Source organism: Engystomops pustulosus, chromosome 1 (genome assembly GCF_040894005.1).
Source record: "Engystomops pustulosus chromosome 1, aEngPut4.maternal, whole genome shotgun sequence".
Classification (NCBI taxonomy): domain Eukaryota; kingdom Metazoa; phylum Chordata; class Amphibia; order Anura; family Leptodactylidae; genus Engystomops; species Engystomops pustulosus.
This window is the reverse complement of record NC_092411.1, coordinates 92,291,488-92,309,864: the sequence shown is the minus strand read 5'-3', so window position 1 is coordinate 92,309,864 and position 18,377 is coordinate 92,291,488. Positions and strand designations below refer to the sequence as shown.

General features: G+C 37.9%; 1 protein-coding gene across 2 annotated transcripts in view; it reads right to left on the bottom strand.

Annotated features, from left to right (window-relative positions):
* TRPV4 (transient receptor potential cation channel subfamily V member 4) overlaps nt 1-18,377 on the bottom strand; it is a 56,311-nt gene that overhangs the window by 2,275 nt on the left and 35,659 nt on the right. For both annotated transcript variants that reach the window (XM_072147305.1, XM_072147314.1), the window contains exons 8-15: nt 17,610-17,768; nt 16,403-16,495; nt 14,517-14,590; nt 11,563-11,728; nt 7,891-7,957; nt 5,118-5,434; nt 4,271-4,398; nt 273-394 (exon numbers count right to left, since the gene is read on the bottom strand). In XM_072147305.1, coding sequence (XP_072003406.1) covers nt 273-394; nt 4,271-4,398; nt 5,118-5,434; nt 7,891-7,957; nt 11,563-11,728; nt 14,517-14,590; nt 16,403-16,495; nt 17,610-17,768 — 1,126 coding nt within the window. The remainder of the gene's footprint in view (nt 1-272; nt 395-4,270; nt 4,399-5,117; nt 5,435-7,890; nt 7,958-11,562; nt 11,729-14,516; nt 14,591-16,402; nt 16,496-17,609; nt 17,769-18,377) is intronic.

Genomic DNA, 18,377 nt, shown 5'->3' with positions numbered 1-18,377 from the left:
TGCTGAAGGGTTCATTCATTAACAAGTGGATATGCATTAACAGTCTGCTCATTTTAGTCAAATGTTTGATGGATCATTTACTTCTAGGATCTAAACATGCTATTAGCAATAGAACTAATCCATTAAGCATACTGAAGTCACAATATGCTAATACAGCAATGAACTCACATGCATAAAAAGTGGGAGGAAGGTTTTCAAAGCCTCCATGCTTCTAACTCAAGAGAATCTATTTTTTTCTACAGTATTTAATGTGATATAACAGCCAGACCTACCTCTCCGGAGACGCCCCATGGTTTGTGAAAAGCCATAATATTGATAAGTATCGTTCTTCCCAGGATCCTCATTAATGATGCCCAGATTCTGATTCCAATGAGACCAATTCACTTCATCCACCCTAAAATGTATACAGATCTGTGTCATTCTGGCTTTACATCGCAGGAGGGGGCAAACTAACTGTTAGGGTCACTATTCTTATTGATAACACACAAAGACTATACAATATGACATACAATATGTGTAGGCATACAGTGTAGATAACACACTTAAATGAGCTGGCCACTTTACATCTAGTGTTTTGTAATTTTTGTGTGAAGTGTAATTTACCAATATACATCTATTAAAAGATCTGCACCACTTTCTTAAAATATAAAGACCCAGGGGCAGGACACAGAGGGTCATGTAATCTGTAACTGTCCATGACCAATCTTCCTCCAGGGCCTTAAGTGTGTATTCGTGAATACCATCATAAGGCACAGAGATTGCTCGTGGACAGTTAGATTCACATGACCCTCCACCTTAGCCATTCTATGGACAGGAATGACAACTGATGAGGTAAAAGGCATGAACCAGGGTCTTTACTTTACATTTCCAGAAAGTGGTAAGGAATATTTACAGTAATAGATGTATATTGTCCTATATGGAAATGTCCTAATATCCACACATTATAAAAAACATGAGTTAAAGTGGCCAACACCATTACGTTATAGAGCAGTTAATGAATGAAGTTACAGTATTTTTATAAGGCGCACCAACAATAAATGCCTGCTAAAAGGTCTAGGTTCATATATAGGGCGCATCTGATTATAAGGCACACCTGATTGTAAGGATGAATGACCAGCAGGTGGAAGACCTGTGCACAGTTCAAGGCAGCTGTTGTCTGTAAGTACGGTTCATATATAAAGGTGCATTGGATTATAAGGCGCACCTTTGATTTCTGAGAAAATCAAAAGGATTTTTAGTGCTCCTTATAGTACGAAAAATACGGTAAGTAATAAAAGCTGGTAAAATATACATGCTGAGGTCTTAATACTTTGTTGTAATATTAATTTCTAAAATGTTTGACATAAATCTTTGTCAAATATTTTTTCAAATATGGCATGGATGGGTACAACTGCACAATATCACAATGTTCTATCGGTCAATCTATAGGTTTACATAGAATTGGGAGTAAACCTTGCGCACCATCTTAAAGGCAACCAGTCATCACTTTACTATTAAATACTAATAATTCTGGAGCATCTTTTCTTATAGCTCTGCACAGTGCTGTGCCTGTTATTCCTTATAAATAGTTCTGAACAGGTTGAAAACTAGAACAAGTTGAAAACTAGAATTCCACTAATCGGTTGCTCCCTACACAGACCTCCACACATTGCTCTGTACATGTTGCTGTGACTTGTACCAAACATTCATATGAAAGAGACTGAGTTGCAGTACCAGACCCTGCCACCACTGTACATATAGTGCAATTCTTGGATGAGCTATTCATATGACAAGGCACTACATTAGTGAGTGTGCCCTCACACTCCTGTTATATAAAGACCTAGGCCAACACTTTTTCAAAACTATTTTGAGACCTAGACAGTTCACATGACACTGTTAACTTTCTTCTTATATATTATTGGTTATTATTGCATGTGAATATCCATACTTTTATAGGTTTTATTGCATTGTATGTAAACTAATCATGCCCAGTGTATAGTTTAGACATTTTGGTTACATTAAAAAAAAAAAAAAAAAAAAAAAATCAGCCAACATGTACACAACATATGGCTTTACAATGTAGATATATATATATCCATACACGAAGGAAATTATTTTTAAGACTAGAACTAGTTTAATCTGTAGCACTAAGTCCATACTCTCACATTAAAAGCTAAGTTTTGGTTTAACTGCTGGATGAACCAAGAAAACCTTTTCTTTCAAAACAGAAATTAGCACAAAATAGACAAGGGTCTAATGAGGTCTAATTATGAATCAATAACAGATATTCCATTAAGTACTGTCATAATTGCCAGTCACTGCCTGTCTCTCATATTTACCAGAAGATTTAAATACCATCTGTTAATTCATGCTGTGCCTTGTGGTATAGCTGGAGACTTTATTAATATGCAAATTAGGACCCACCACAACCCCCACACTAATGATCACGAGTGATGCCCTTGGGAACCTATCTGGCCTAACCACTTTCTAAACAAGTGCAATGTAAATGCCAAGAGCCACTTTAAAGGCATAACATATGCAAAAGTGAATGACAGATTTCAGATTAAATAGCTAGGTTTTAATGCTCCTACCAAACCACTACTAACATACCAATTTACAAACATGATTTATAAAATCCTGAAAAATTTTTTAAAAAAATAAGTGAACAGCCCTCAGTTTGCAGTCTTCATCCTTTAGAAAGTAAAGACCCTGTGCCTTCCTGCTTGTGTTATACAGAGTTCAATCACATCCAGCGAGGTGATCTCAAATGAGAAACAAATTATTTACCGGTAGTCCCTTTTGTGCTGAAATTGCTTGCAAATTGCTGTATAATCAGGAAGACGACGCTGTGTTTGTGGATTGATGGCTGCATAATTTAGCAGTAAGTAAACTATTCTGGGAGTGTAATGGATGTTCTGTTTTCCGATTCGGCTAATTACAAAAAAAGTTCTATTTACTGAAATTGTATATATATCATTACATTTTATATACAATCAAAGGAAACCATCAGCAGTTTAGACCATATAAAACTGCATATAGTGTTTGGGAGCAGCCCTGGAGAACTCTGCATTCATACTTTATGTGTTGTAGCAGCAGGACATAGAAAAATTCATTTATATTATGGGATTGTAGTTGGACTTTTTTGTAGTTATATTTTCTCGTTGATCTTAGACCATTTGCAAACCAGAACTAGATCCAAAAAAGGATAAGGCATAATTCTTTCTGTTGTACATTTTTTCAATCTCACTCCAAATTGTTGCTTACAAACATGGGGTAAAACAACCACTGCAGCGTTGTTTTGGCTGAGAAGCTTGAATTTGCATAGTTTTTTACCCCTCTTTCAATGCCTTATTTCTACATGTATTCTGAAGTCACTAAATTTTCTCCATCTTCTTCTTCTGGACCCGGCAGTCGCATTGTTGCTGGGCGTCCTCAGGTACGCTGAGCAGATAGGTCTGATGACGCCCATTAAAGCTCTGCTAAGGACTCCTGAATCTATAGTTTTAACTGGGACCTGGGACCCTAGATGCCGTAGTTACAGAAGAAAAGACATCATGGAGGAGATATCATGCAAAAAAATACATATATGCACACATAACAAAAGTAAACTAAGCACTATACATTAAAAAAAATCACTTTTTTGTTATAAAATCCTAAAACCCAAATAAGACTATGAATGAAAAAAAGTAGAAATGTAAATGATCAAATATCCCTCTGTGTCACAAAAACAAACCGTGGAAATACTTTTTGCCAACACCAAAATAAGAGTAATAGCCGTAAACCTAATCCCCATATGACACCTGGGCCATAATAATGAGGGTGTGGTTGCACATGGACCCAGGAGACTTCAGTGAACAGAAGTGAAAAAAAAAAAAAAAAAATCATGAAAACCTAGAAACACACCAGCTCATGAATAAAGTTAAGGCAAAGTATTTTGCAGGGCACTCACGCGCAAACATGAGCAGCATGTCAACATTCCAGCCTCTAGATTTGCAAAGCTACTAGTTACATACCCCAACAGGCTTGCAACAGACATTGCAGCTAAAGGTAGTCCTACAATGTATTGACAAAGGGGGAATGAAAACATATGCAACCCAAAAAGCAAAAGCATGTTTCTTTAGACTTCATAAACTCTTGATACTTGTTGCTCTATCACATGAAATGCATGTAAGTTTCCATCTGTAACATTTAAAAGTGAGGAAAAGTTCAAGGGGTATGTATATTATGTAACCTAATGTATCATTAAGATCACAGCTCATTGAGCACATAATCATAAAAATGAACATATTACCTAAAACACCATCGACGATCAGGAGTCCCATCTAAATTTTTCCCAACTGTCACCATCTCTCCAGAACGGAAAGCTTTTCTTATGAAGACTGGGAATGACCGCTCAATATCCAAGATGGTGGTGGCCCACTGATGAAAAAAATAAATGAATAAAAGGTTAATGTAATGGCTTTCTATACTACTCAAAAGAGTCAGTTCCAAAGACCGATATGAAGAAAAAAGGAAGTAATGATCAAAGGCTGATATTTAAGTTGAAAGAAAAAGATGAGCTTTAAAAAATCTTTCACAGATAGACCACTAAAAACCATATATATTGGCCATGCCAGGATATGTACATTTCAAAGATACTTCCCATCTGAAAATGCTGCTTTTTACCATCCCTGCCTGCTTTGTCCATGCTGCTGGCCTTAATATAATCCCTGGTTGTGACATACTGTAGTGATTACAGTAACCATTTAAGGCTAAGCACTGTGGATACGATACCACAGTTCTGTAGTAGGATTGTCTGCCATAGTAATGTGATCCATCTTCACAATGGTAGACACATCCACACCTGCACTCTAAACCTCAGCAATGGAAGCAGGAGTCTCCGCAGAGTTATGATGGCAGCTATCAGAAATGCATGACTTGTTTTAGGTCTCAATTCTAGAAATACAGTATTCTGGTATTAAAGCAGACATTAATGGACAAAAAGTTCAAAACATTTCAGTAATCCACAATCCACCCAACAGTCCTCACCAGTTTCATATAAGTCAATTTATAAAACCATTTTATACAAATATTTAAATGGCTAACTCTTATGTATATTTCTTATTCCTTTCAAATTTCATATTTTATTATATGTTTACCTGTAACTTCCATATTTGTTTGCTCTCCTTTGAGACTTGGCCAACTGTTTCGCCCATCAAAGCGATTAACATGTTAAGGAGGAGAACGAAGGTGAGGATGATATAAGTAACCAATAGAATGATGAAGACAGCTGGGTATTTGGCACTGTTGATCATCTCAAGGTCTCCCATTCCAATGGTTAGCTTGAACAGATCCAGCAGGAACTTACTGAAGGTGCTACTGTCTCGGCAAGATGGATATTCGGGTACAGAACAGTCCGTGCCATTATTATTGCAAATCTCCTTTGTGGAGCAAGGATTTAGCAGGGACACCAGAGCTATGGAAACAAGCCAGAAATGACAACTAAATACACCATTTCAAAGTAAAACAATAGAGACTTTTTTCACTTCAAGATTTTGGCTTTTCCAAACCCTTTATTTACTTCAAAATAAACTTCAAGTTAAAAAAGCAAGTTATAACCACTAAAACTAAAGGAGAACTCTCTTGTGTCTCGGTGCTTAATATAGAAGTCTCTCATTTTGAAAATCTAAACCCATGTCCACACAGAAATAGTTTTTATACAAGAACTATTTTTCAGGGTAAATGGTTTTTGAGGCACCAAAGGAAAAACATAGCTTATCCTTAGCTGACAGCCACTGCCTCTCCTTGAATCTATTGCCCTAAACTGTGCTCATGCTTTAGGTATGGGACACTAGCCCTGCAGGAAGGTAGTAGCTGACAGCATCAAAGATAACTATGGGTTCCCACACTGTCTTTAGACCTGTAAATATAGAAACAATCTATATTTTACAGACTGGGCTTTGAATGCATACACAGACAAAAATATGGCCCCTACAATGTAGATAAATATAACACATAGCATACAATCATTGATCGGAATGGTTAAAAACCTAAAAAACTATTGTAATGTTATTCTAGTGCAACCTTAAACATTATAGCAATAACTACTAGTGACTGTGTAAAACCTAAGGGGCTATTCAGACTTATGTTACATTATACACTGAATACATAATAGGGATCCTTGAACTGTGCTCAGTTGTCTCTGGCACTCACATAGTGAAAGAATGAGCAGAAAGTGTGACCAGTACCCCATAAGTACAAAGGTACAAGGAACTCCAGTCCTTTTGATCACTGGGGGTCCTAGAGATCAGACCCTCAGCAAGGATCTTTGTCTGCATTAAAGAGGACCTGTCACCCCCAAAAGGACCCCCACCAAATATGCCCCCCCATAATCCTCTCCCCAGCCCCTTTCTATATATGCCAATTTTTTAAAAAAATTTATGTTGGGAAAAGTTGGTTGTAACAGATCCGACCTCTTACCAATACCCAATAAGTGGGCTTTATTCATGAGGGGGTCGGTTGACACTCCCCCAGCCGCCCCAGTCAGCGGGGACCTGTAGGAGAAGCCAGCAGCATTGCATATATTGCGTAATCGCCACCAACTCACAAGCCGCAGACTTGCTTATTCCCATTGCCGGCTGGCACTGTGAATAAGCATCGCAGAGAGCCAGCAGCAATTATGCAATATATGCAATACTGCCAGCTACTCTTACAGGTCCCCGTTGACAGGGGCGTAGTAGGGGAGTGTTGGCCGGCCCCCTAATGAATAAAGCAGACTTCCAGCGCAGGGCATACGAGGATCCAACCTTTTATTTGGTTACAACCAACTTCCCCAACATAATTTTTTAAAATTGGCATATATAGAAAGGGGCTGGGAAGAGGATTGTGGGGGGCACATTTGATACAGGTCTTTTTGGGGGTGACAGGTCCTCTCCAAGCCTGGACGGCTGCTACATCATGGATGGAACGGTCTGCTTTGACCTCTTTCCCGAATGTAGCAATGTCGTCTACATACAATAGCATTTAAAAAATGGCAAAAGATTTGGAGCAGCACTTGCAACAAACTATGGGTGCAGGCTGTTTTACGGATAGACCAAATCGTCTCGTCATCCAGATTAATAAAATACGATGAAGCAGCACTCCTCAAAAATGTCTCTTTTATTCCATCACTGTTTAGAAAGGCTATCAGGACACTGATGGAATAAAAGACACATTTTTCGAGGAGTGCTACTTCATCATATTATATTGATCTGTTTCCTGTAATAGGGAGCGTCCCACAGGTATTGATAGTTTTAGCTTTGAAAACAAAAAATTATGTTCAAAAATAAAATGGTACAAGAGCAAAGAAAGGTAGTAAAAGATTCCCATGACAGCTTAGTGCTACATGACATAAGGCAGTAGCTATTGCTGACTTTACAGAAGCATGACATGACATAGGATAATAGCCAAACTAGGAATAGCCTAAATGAGCAGACTCCCAACTATGGACAGTTCTGTTTTGATGTTTTTGCAACTCATCAGCACAGTAAAGGGAACTTAATGGACTTTAAGGGAGGTCATTGACGTGTTAAGGTGCCAAGCAAAGGCAAACTCTTCAAAAGGAATTAAGCCCCTTTCCTGACCGATGACAGCTATGCGTAATTCAATCTATGCCATAACATGACAAGACATAGATGTTCATCATAACCTGTGTCATATTCCTGCTCCACATCTAACCGAACATAGAAACTATTACCAGCCAATGACTCCTTATATTTTTCTTGCAGTTTGCCAAACAGCAGTGAGGAATATGTGAAATATAAAGTGTTAAATTATAGCATAGTTTTTTGCCACACACTCCATGACCCACTGTATGCTCTCCTTTTATTTTAAAAGTAATTTTGCCATATAATTTACTTAATTTATTTGTGCGGTTTCTCTTACTATACATACCTGAAGCATAGCCAATCATAAAGAGGAGGTACACAAGGAGAAAGCGGAACAAATCCTTAAACAAGATCTACACAAGAGAAAATACAATATTTAGGTTTTGGTTAGAAGGAAGTAATAGAAGATCTGCAAAGCTTGTGTGTTTAAATGGAAGGGTTTTTACGGTTTCCAAGAAGTAGTAATGGTAGATATTACAATAACACAGGGCCGGATTAAGATTGGTGGTGACCACTGGGCACAAAATCCCTATATATTGTCCCCCAGCAATCACTATATATGGCTCCCCCAGCAATCACTATATACGGCTCCCCCAGCAATCACTATATACAGCTCCCCCAGTAATTACTGTATACAGCTCCCCCAGAAATTACTGTATACAGCCCCAGTCATAAATATATACAGCCCCCCCCCCCCGAGTAATCACTATGTACAGCACCCCAGCAATAACTATATCCAGTCCCGCAACATTAACTATATACAGCCCCCTATAATAACTATATACAGCCCCCTATAATAACTATATACAGCCCCCTATAATAACTATATACAGCCCCCTATAATAACTATATACAGCCCCCTATAATAACTATATACAGCCCCCTATAGTAACTATATACAGCCCCCTATAGTAACTATATACAGCCCCCTATAGTAACTATATACAGTCCCCTATAGTAACTATATACAGTCCCCTATAACTATATACAGCCCCCTATAACTATATACAGCCCCCTATAACTATATACAGCCCCCTATAACTTTATACATACCCCCATAACTATATACAACTATAATAACTATATACAGCCCTCCCATCATTACCTATATACAGTCCCACAGTGTGAACTATATACAACCCCCTATAATAACTATATACACCCTCCCTATAATATCTATACACAGCCCCCCTATAATAACTATACACAGCCCCCTTAATAAGTGGAAAAGTGTGTAGTAACCCAGTGGTCGTAAAGTAGCCCACACACTAAATATAATATGTAACAAAGGAGAAAAGGCTAGTGTGGATAGGCATAAGTACATTTCTTTTATTAATTCAAAATATTTCTTTAAACAAACGCCATGTATCAAAAAATGACTAAAAACAATTAAAAGTGTTACTCGAGTAACACCATGACTGAAGCTTCCCACTTTTTGACCTCTCTTTTTTTGAGTAACACCATGACTGAAGCTTCCCACTTTTTGACTTTGTGACCTCTCTTTTTTTAATTTGAGCACCTAGGATGTTGTCTATACCCTTGGGCTACCCTATCACTTGCCAATTGCTTATCCTTCTACTGTTGAGTACCTCAGTGAATTAGGGACCCATGCTGATTGTTGTAGGGACTACTGCAGAAGTCTTCCTACTTTCTATCCCGCATTATTCTAGGTGTCCAGAACTGTTTTGTATTGTTATTGTGACTTTGTGGGAATTGATTGTGTACCTCTTAGTACTCGTGGCTGAGTGTGGGCCGATATGTACTGCTTTGGTCCACTTGTTGTTTCTTTATGTGTGTTTCCACACTTTTAATTGTTTTTAGTCATTTTTTGATACATGGTGTTTGTTTAAAGAAATATTTTGAATTAATAAAAGAAATGTACTTTATGCCTATACACACTAGCCTTTTCTCCTTAGTTATATACACAGCCCCCTATAATAACTATACACAGCCTCCTATAATAACTATACACAGCCCCCTATAATAATTATACAGACCCCCATAATAACTATATACAGCCCTCCCATAATAACTATATACAGCCCCCTATAATAACTATACACAGCCTCTATAATAACTATACACAGCCTCTCTATAATAACTATACACAGCCTCTCTATAATAACTATACACAGCCTCTCTATAATAATTATAAACAACCCCATATAACGTTATACAGTCCCCTATAATATATACAGACCCCATAATAACTTTATACAGACCCCAATAATAACTATATACAGCCATCCCATCATTACCTATATACAGTCCCACAGCATGAACTATATACAACCCCCTATAATAACTATATACAGTCTCCCTATAATATCTATACACAGCCCCCCTAAAATAACTATACATAGCCCCCCTATAATAACTATACATAGCCCCCCTATAATAACTATACATAGCCCCCCTATAATAACTATACATAGCCCCCCTATAATAACTATACATAGCCCCCCTATAATAACTATACAAAGCCTCCCTATAATAACTATACAAAGCCTCCCTATAATAACTATACAAAGCCTCCCTATAATAACTATACACAGCCTCCCTATAATAACTATACACAGCCTCCCTATAATAACTATACACAGCCTCCCTATAATAACTATACACAGCCTCCCTATAATAATTATATACAGCCTCCCTATAATAATTATATACAGTCCCCCTATAATAACTATATACAGCCTCCCTATAAGTATATATGGTGTGACGCCACACCATGCGCCTCCAGCGCCATCTTTGTACACCTCTGATCATCTATGGCAGAGCAGGAAACTTATTGTTCCTTCACTGCCATAGACTGAAGTCGGGCACATCTGCTGGATACGGCCTGGGGAGCTGGGACCCAAATACACTGTGGGCAAAATCGCCCACATTTGGTGGGAGCTCCTTTAAGGGCAAAGTGGTGATGGTCCTGGGGCAAGCTCCCCGTGCCCCCGCCCTATAATCCGATGCTGCAATCACATTCAAATAATTCACAGAAAATGAAGTACTAGTTTTGTTTTCTTCTTGGTCCACCACAGGTTCTAATAAGTGAAAACACAAAGTTTGTATGAAAACACAAATGCAAATACCTATCCTGAACAATTGACCTTTACTTAAAGTAATAGAGGTGCTGTAGGGTTTTCTTCCACTTTCTCCCCAAAAGACGCTGCATAACTTAGTACTATTTAATTGATATAGCCGAAAAGACAGTTATGTTTTATTTTGCCTTTTGCAGTTCAAAACTAAAAACTTCAATATAAAATATCTGCAAATATTTTTTTGGTTCCAGACATAGTATACATTTGCTGCAAGATGCTTAAATAGAGTACATAATCCTATTACCGTTTAAACCGTTTAAGTCCTACAGTTCCTTCATTAAAAAGTTGTTTTTGAGTTTGATTTGGATTCATAGCCCTGTTAATAGCAAAGACTATAGGAAACATCACTAGAAAATAGTATGCAATAATGCACTATGGTATTAGTGGAAAAGACATGAATTTGTGAAGAAAACTATCCTTATAGGAGGCATTTAACGAGGACCTGTCACCTCAATTTTCGGCACCAGGAGCTGCTTACTAAAGTAAGCAGCTCCTAGTGCTTGATCAAACGCCGGTAACGCTATCAAACACTGTGGCGGGGTACAGTGTAATCATCGGACAGCTTGCAAAGTATGTATTCATGAGGGGGCGGTCCGAGGTGCTGCCTCTAGCCCGGACCGCCCCGCTCGCTCCATAGGCCGGTAACGCTATCACTCTAACACTGGGGCTTTTGATCGAGCACTAGGAGCTGCTTACTTTAGTAAGCAGCTCCTAGTGCCGATAAATTGGGTGACAGGTCCTCTTTAACTATTCGATTATTTGAAGAGAGCATTGAACAAAGGGCACATTTCATCAGTTTTGCTAACTATTTGTGATAAGCTGAGCGTATGCATAAAACAACATTATATAATGTAACCCACCTTCTGAAGCATAATGCTGTATGTTCCAGTGAGTTTCAGGCCTCTGGTAAAATACAGAGCATTCATCCACCCTAAAACCAGGGCAAACACCATTACAGCCAGATAGGCCTCAATACCAGTCAAGTAGAGGACAGCGGTGACAATAACCAATACTGAATAGATGAAGCTTTGGTATATACACATAAAAAAAGAAAAAAAAAAGGTAAAATTCATACACATCCAACTCATAGGTTATATTTATAAGGAAGGTTCTGTTTACAGGACCCAGCAGAACATGATGCATTATAAAATATTCTCTAAGAGACCAACATATTTTTGTGTAGGCATCAATGCATGGGCAAAGTTGCAATAAAAAAAGGTGCAAAAAAGTTGCAAACTAGCTCCAATTGCCCCCTTGTATTTGAGTAGTTCAGATTCCCACTCTAAGCAAACACAATGGCCCAGATCTACTAACCTGGCTGTGCCAGTTTTATGTCTTACATTGCATTGAAAAAAATGTCTCTGGAGCTTGCACATGTATTTAAGAAGTGTTTGCACTAGTTATATGTTGCGGCTGCACTGTACGCGACAAAGTAGAAAAACGGTTCACCTAAAGGAATCTGTTACTGCTTAGTCAGAGTTTTTGACACATTTAATACAGACTTGATCATGTAGAAAAAGATGTTGCTCTCCTCAGAAGATGAGGTAATACGTTTTTATTATTCAATTGAGTGTGATACAGCGATCCAAACAATTAACGTAACGTTTTGGTCTATATACATCAGACCTTCATCAGGCACGGATTGAAAGGTATAAAGAAATATTAGAGGAAGCTTGCAGTGGCATGACCGCTGTGGCTCGAGGGGAGATTGGGATAAGTGGGCTCACCTATTGAAGCGCAGTCCTCTGCGGGGGGTGAGCCTGCTTATCTCACTATCCACTTGCGCCACAGTGGTCATAGCACTGCAAGCTTCCTGATATTTCTTTATACCTTGCAATCTATGCTCTGATGTGTATAGACCAAAACGTTGCATTTATTGATTGGATTGTTGTTCAATACTCAATTGAATAATAAAAAAATATTACTTTAAAAATTATTTTTCTACATGATCCAGACACTGTTGTAACTTACTTGAGCACCCAGTGTAACCAATGTTGAGTGACGTGTATTATCTACTATACATTTAACATGGATACTCGACAGAATTGTGTTGCATGCTATGTATTAAAGGCTAACCAAAAAAACAAAAAACAAAAAAGAGGGTGCACACTTCCGTGGCACTGTAGGGTACACCAGTAATTAATAATCTGGCGCACCCTGCACAGGAGTGAGGCATACTGCACTTTGTACTACATTTGATAAATCTGGACCAATACCTATTGCAAAAAAAAGAAAAAAAAAGTGTGGCTTGAATTGCTTGGTTTCATTGACGCAATAGATTGGGCCCCCCTACTACTCCTCCAGCGACCTATGCATCTGCTCATGCACCGAATACAACGAAACACCAGGAGTTAAAAATAATTTTTAACTTTTCAGTCTGAGAGTCATCAGTGGATGAAACACTGAAAATTCCATTCATATGCTCCCTTACCCACAATCTAAGTTCTCGACAGATGGCATAGTAGAGCACACCTTTTGTTTCGCATGCAAAATAGCTTAAGTCATTTTAAATTGATGTCCACCTCTTCATCTTTCCCAAAATTTTGGCATCAAATGCATTGTCCACATTTATCCCTGTCCCCACATGACTCCCCTCATGCGCTCACAGGTGAGGTTCATACATTCATTTATTTGAGCCACGCTACTTGTTTGGATTGGCTAAGACCAAGTATATAAACCTGGATGGTTAAAGCTGGTGTCACCTCTTGAGAAAGATCTCTGGAGGTTGAAAAGCGTGTCGGGTGGGACGCCAGGTATTGTCTAAAGTTTATTTATAAACTTGAAGCTATGTTCTAGCTCATTTCTTTATTTCTTGTGCTCTATCTGTACATGGTTTTGTTTATGACGATATATGTGATTTATTTAAGACTAACAAGTTATTTATTATTATTCATATATTGAACAATTAATTTATTGCCATTGATAACTTGTGGACACACAACTTGGCATGTTCCCAGTCTCATACCTTATTTGTGATACATACTTTAAATTGTTGTCAAAGATAATAGTCAAGTGCCCTTCCCTATCATCTGTTCAACTTTTATACTAATGAGTGCTGTGTGTATCTATATGATGTGTGTTTATCATACTTATATGTACTTTGCCCAATGTCCTTGTGACTTTTTTATGTACAGTTGTGTTGTCCATGTGCCCTGTTTTTGTGGCATCTACCTTCAGCCTTTTATAGGATTTTAACTTCACTGAAATACAGATTATGGTAGTAGTTTTTATTTTTATCATAAAGTGGTTACTTTTTTGCAATAGGTATTAGATTTATTAAAGGTCCAGTGCTCCAAAGACAGTCTAAGAACGGTCACAAAGATCTAGCCTCGTGATAAATGTCCCCCACTAAGTTTTGCTGCTTTTTTATGCAGATGTGCTCCCTTATTTTTACCATTATTTGTGAACCCCTCCTGGCTTTGGCCAAAAAAATGGAGTTACAATCTGCACCAAAAAAGCAGTAATTGTGTATCTCCGGCCTACAACAGTTTTCTGTAGAAAAAAAGTTGCATCTTTTTACTGATAAATTACATTCTTTTTCAAGTTCCCATATAAAAGTCTTTAAAAAATTGTGTGTTAATAAAAAAACAGAATCTATATTAGAATTTTGGGTTTCTGGGATATTGTAGCATGTTAAAACTATATATATATGTTTGTGCCCTTACTGCTAGTTTACAGCTATAGGGGGTTACAGAGGTAACAGACATAGTGCAGAGCTTGAGGCTGAGGGTGCCATCCTGTCACATATGAAGGTGTTAGTATTACAACAGCACATGGTAGATAGAGGTCAGAAACATAACTGAAATAAACTCACTACAACAGCTGGAAAGATCCATCTATAAATAGGGAATTAACTCCGGGACACTTCTTCATGAACAGGTCTTTAATCTTCAAAATATAATATAGTAAGGAAAAAAGCAAAACAAATAATTAGAAAGCAAACTGAAGCTTATTAAAGGGAACCTGTCACCAGGGACCTAATTTTCACTAAAGACAGGTTGCAGAAGTTCATTAGAGTTGGATTGTTTTGTTTTGGCTGCATGTAAAAAACATGTGACTTGTTTGTGCTGCAGAATCCTCGGTTCTTAGCCCCCATTTTGTGCTCCTGTACAGCTCCTCCCTCCCGCACGGATGTCAGCTCTCCACGCAGTGAGCTCTGTAAAAGCACAAGCACATAGGTGGGGGCTGAGATCTGGAGAGTTAGTGAGCAGCACACACAAATCACATGTTTTTTTTTTTATGCAGCCAAACCAAAACAGACTCAGAACAGGATTCTGTTAGGGTGTAAACAGACATTTATATAGTAACGCAAATGCACAAAAAAGGCAAAATGACATATTTACACTCCAGCTGTAATGGGCTTCTGCAACCTGTCTTTAGTAAAAAAGAGGTCTCTGGTGACAGGTTCCCTTTAAGTAAGGGCTTTAATTTTTATGTTAATTATGAACTAGAATGCATTTGTCAAATTTAAGCAGGTTTACCAAATTAAAAACTTTACAAGCGTCATATACAATAATTGTATAGTAAAGTAAAATGAATAAAATATATACACTGTGCCTTCTGTATCATACTATTAAAAATATTTTAGGAATAGATTCTTCATGGCCTGTAGAGCCCAAGAAACTAACTATAAAGTGCTATCCCCAACTAGTCCCAACAAGGCTTCACTTCCCATTTCCCTCAGTGCTGGCACTGTTCTGAATGAAGCTAGAGGTTCCATGTGCCACGTCTGATGTGATTGGCAACCTGTTTGGGCCTTTTGGGACAAAGTTTTTGACGTTATCAACAAGCACTTGGGAGTCACTTAGCAAGAATTTGCTAGCCCTAGCCTTAATATCCATGTTTTTGGTCCCAATCATGCGCCCCTCACACTCTCTGATCAGCCACATTCTCGTGGCAGCTAGAACAGTCATCCGGAGACTGTGGAAATCTACCATATCTCCATCCATTCCAGACCGGTTAACGGAAATAAAACATATTAGGAGAATAGAGGAACTTCACTCCACTGGTAATTCTTACTTTAAATGCTGGGCCCCTCGGCTTGACTACCACCGCTCTCCTGAATACAGAATGGCATTCTTAACACATGAACTGTACTGTGTTTTTTTTAAAATATACTTTGTTGAATATTTCTCATGACGTGTCTTCTCATCTGCTTGTACTAGGACAACCATGTTGGTCCATTGCGTTGGACTGTTCTCTCATTACTATATGTATTGGCATTTTATGTCGTAACTGTAATTTTCCCTATCCACTGCTCTTTTTCTCCACCCTCCCTATATGTATTTCATGCTTGTTGCTCAAAAGCTGTTGTTTGACATATGACCCTTTAATAAAGAATATATATGTGGTAATCTTCTTATATATGTTATCCATTGCCTCATTTCTACTAAAAAAAAAAAAACTTTTATAATCGTTCTCATGGGCATTACCAGAGCCCCTCAGTGCTGCAGATTCACAAGCTGTTAGAATGAGCAGAACAAGTCTCTTCCAACCGCCTGCTCTCTCCCTCCTCCCTGTTTCTGCGTAATCTACCAGCAGCAGGAAGTGCAAGGAGAGGGGAAACCTGCTTTGCTCTTTGTAACAGCCTGTATAGATACAGCATAGAGGGTCTCTGGTAACACCCAACAGAGCACTTAAGGATTATTAACATAATTATAAAAGATGGCCCAAATATTTGTTTGAATTACTAGGACTTACATTGGAAAGGAAGAAGAATATCCCAGTTATCAAGGTTATGATCTCTCCAGTCAATCGTAGGTAGTCCACTGTTGTCTTATAAGGGTAGGGTGGCTGCCAACAGAGAATAATATTTTAGCTCTTTATTTTGTCCTAAGAAACATTAACAAACACAACATTATCAACTTCCTATGTTGCTACAATCCTGAGGGTTATATGTAATATATGTATTGTCACCTTTCAACAAATATTAATATTAATTGATAGTGTGTACATGAGAAGTAACAAATGAGGGGAACATATGTAGCTTACCGATCCGATTCTCATGTATACATTGACAATCTGGACCATCCACATTTATTATCTCCATGCCCCAACAATAAAAATGTACTGTTAAATAAATTACATCTGTAATGTATTACAGTGTAAAATCCGACGGCTAGTCCGAAAAAACAACGTCATATCCTACAACACAGATAATAAATGCCCCTCAATCTTTCTGGCTATTCTATGAATAGAATTTTAGAATTCTAGTATTTTCCCATTTGCAGGGTCTATTTTTGTCCTTTCACCCACTGCGCCTCCCTTCACTGCCAGTCTCTGCTAGAGCAGGAGTTTCAGTCAGTAGAAGGTGAACAGCTGTGGTCTGGATGGCACCACTGGTGAGCAGCACCGCATGTGAAACTGGAGCACAGATAGAAATGAGTTTATTATTTTTTTCAGTCCCCCCCATCAGTATAAAAACAACATTTTTATTCAGGGTCTGGGAGCTGATTTTTTATTTTAACAAACTAATCTCAGGATAGGATATTATAGGACATTAGAATTAGAAGAAGCATGGGCGAAATACAAATCAAGCATGGGTGACAGACACTAGCGAGGATGTAGGTTACTATTGTGATTCCCTTTCTATTTAACTGTATGTTCTTCCTTTGTGGCTGGCCCAGGCAAGAAACATATGTCATTGACAGCAGTGCTCCGGGCTAGGTGAGCTTCGGCATACATTGTGCTCGTGCTGCCATGTCTTTTTCACCATCTTGTATATAGTGATTGTTTAGGATTTGTATTTTTAAATACTGCAATAAAAAGGTATGTTATCATTTTTGGTGTCAGGTATCTATATATGCATCACTTGCCATTCCCAAAATGTAAATCCACTCATTGCAAACAGGTCATATTCTACGCAGCAAAAGAATCAGTTTTGTACTAGTCTTTTTTTTATACTTACTTTGCCTTCCATGGGGCGATAATACGCAATTAATGTAAATATAATCATGGCAATGAGGTAGGAGACAACACTGATGTAGAAGGTGACTGCGCCAAATTTTCTCCATTTATCCCTTAACAATTCATTGATCGGTTCCACTGCCAGCATTTCATGACGGTTCTGTTGTAAAAATAGGCAGCAATATCAAAATCGGTAAAAAAAAATTTACAACATATTCCTTGTAATTATTTATGGAGAAAGTTGTATACAATTTCGGTGGATGGCATTTTTTCAGACATTTTGAACTCTTTATTGAAAATAAGAAAAGCTGTGAATCAAGTATTTTTGCCCAATATTAGATAGTAGCTAAGGAGCTCAGAAAGACTCCCGTGACATCATCAGATGCAATAATAACTGGAAGCCTTTTTTAAAGCCTTTTATCATTCGGCAACCTGTATTACAGTAAGTCGGAGACAGACTAATACAGGAGCAGTATATTCACAATATACTGCAATTCAATATAAAATTGCAGTATATTGTATAAGTGAAAAGATGCCAAGTAAAATCATAAAAATGTTAGATATTGACATGTCCCAAAACATTCAATCTATCAAAAGATAAAAACAATTATTCCTGGCTGTGAGCCCCGTAACGGAAAATAGTATCCTAAATGTCTGAATTGCCACTATTTTTATATTTTGCAACACACATAAATCTGAATAAAAAGTCTATCAAAGGTTGTACAGTTTTAAAATGGTGGCAATGAAAACATAATCCAAACCCACAAAG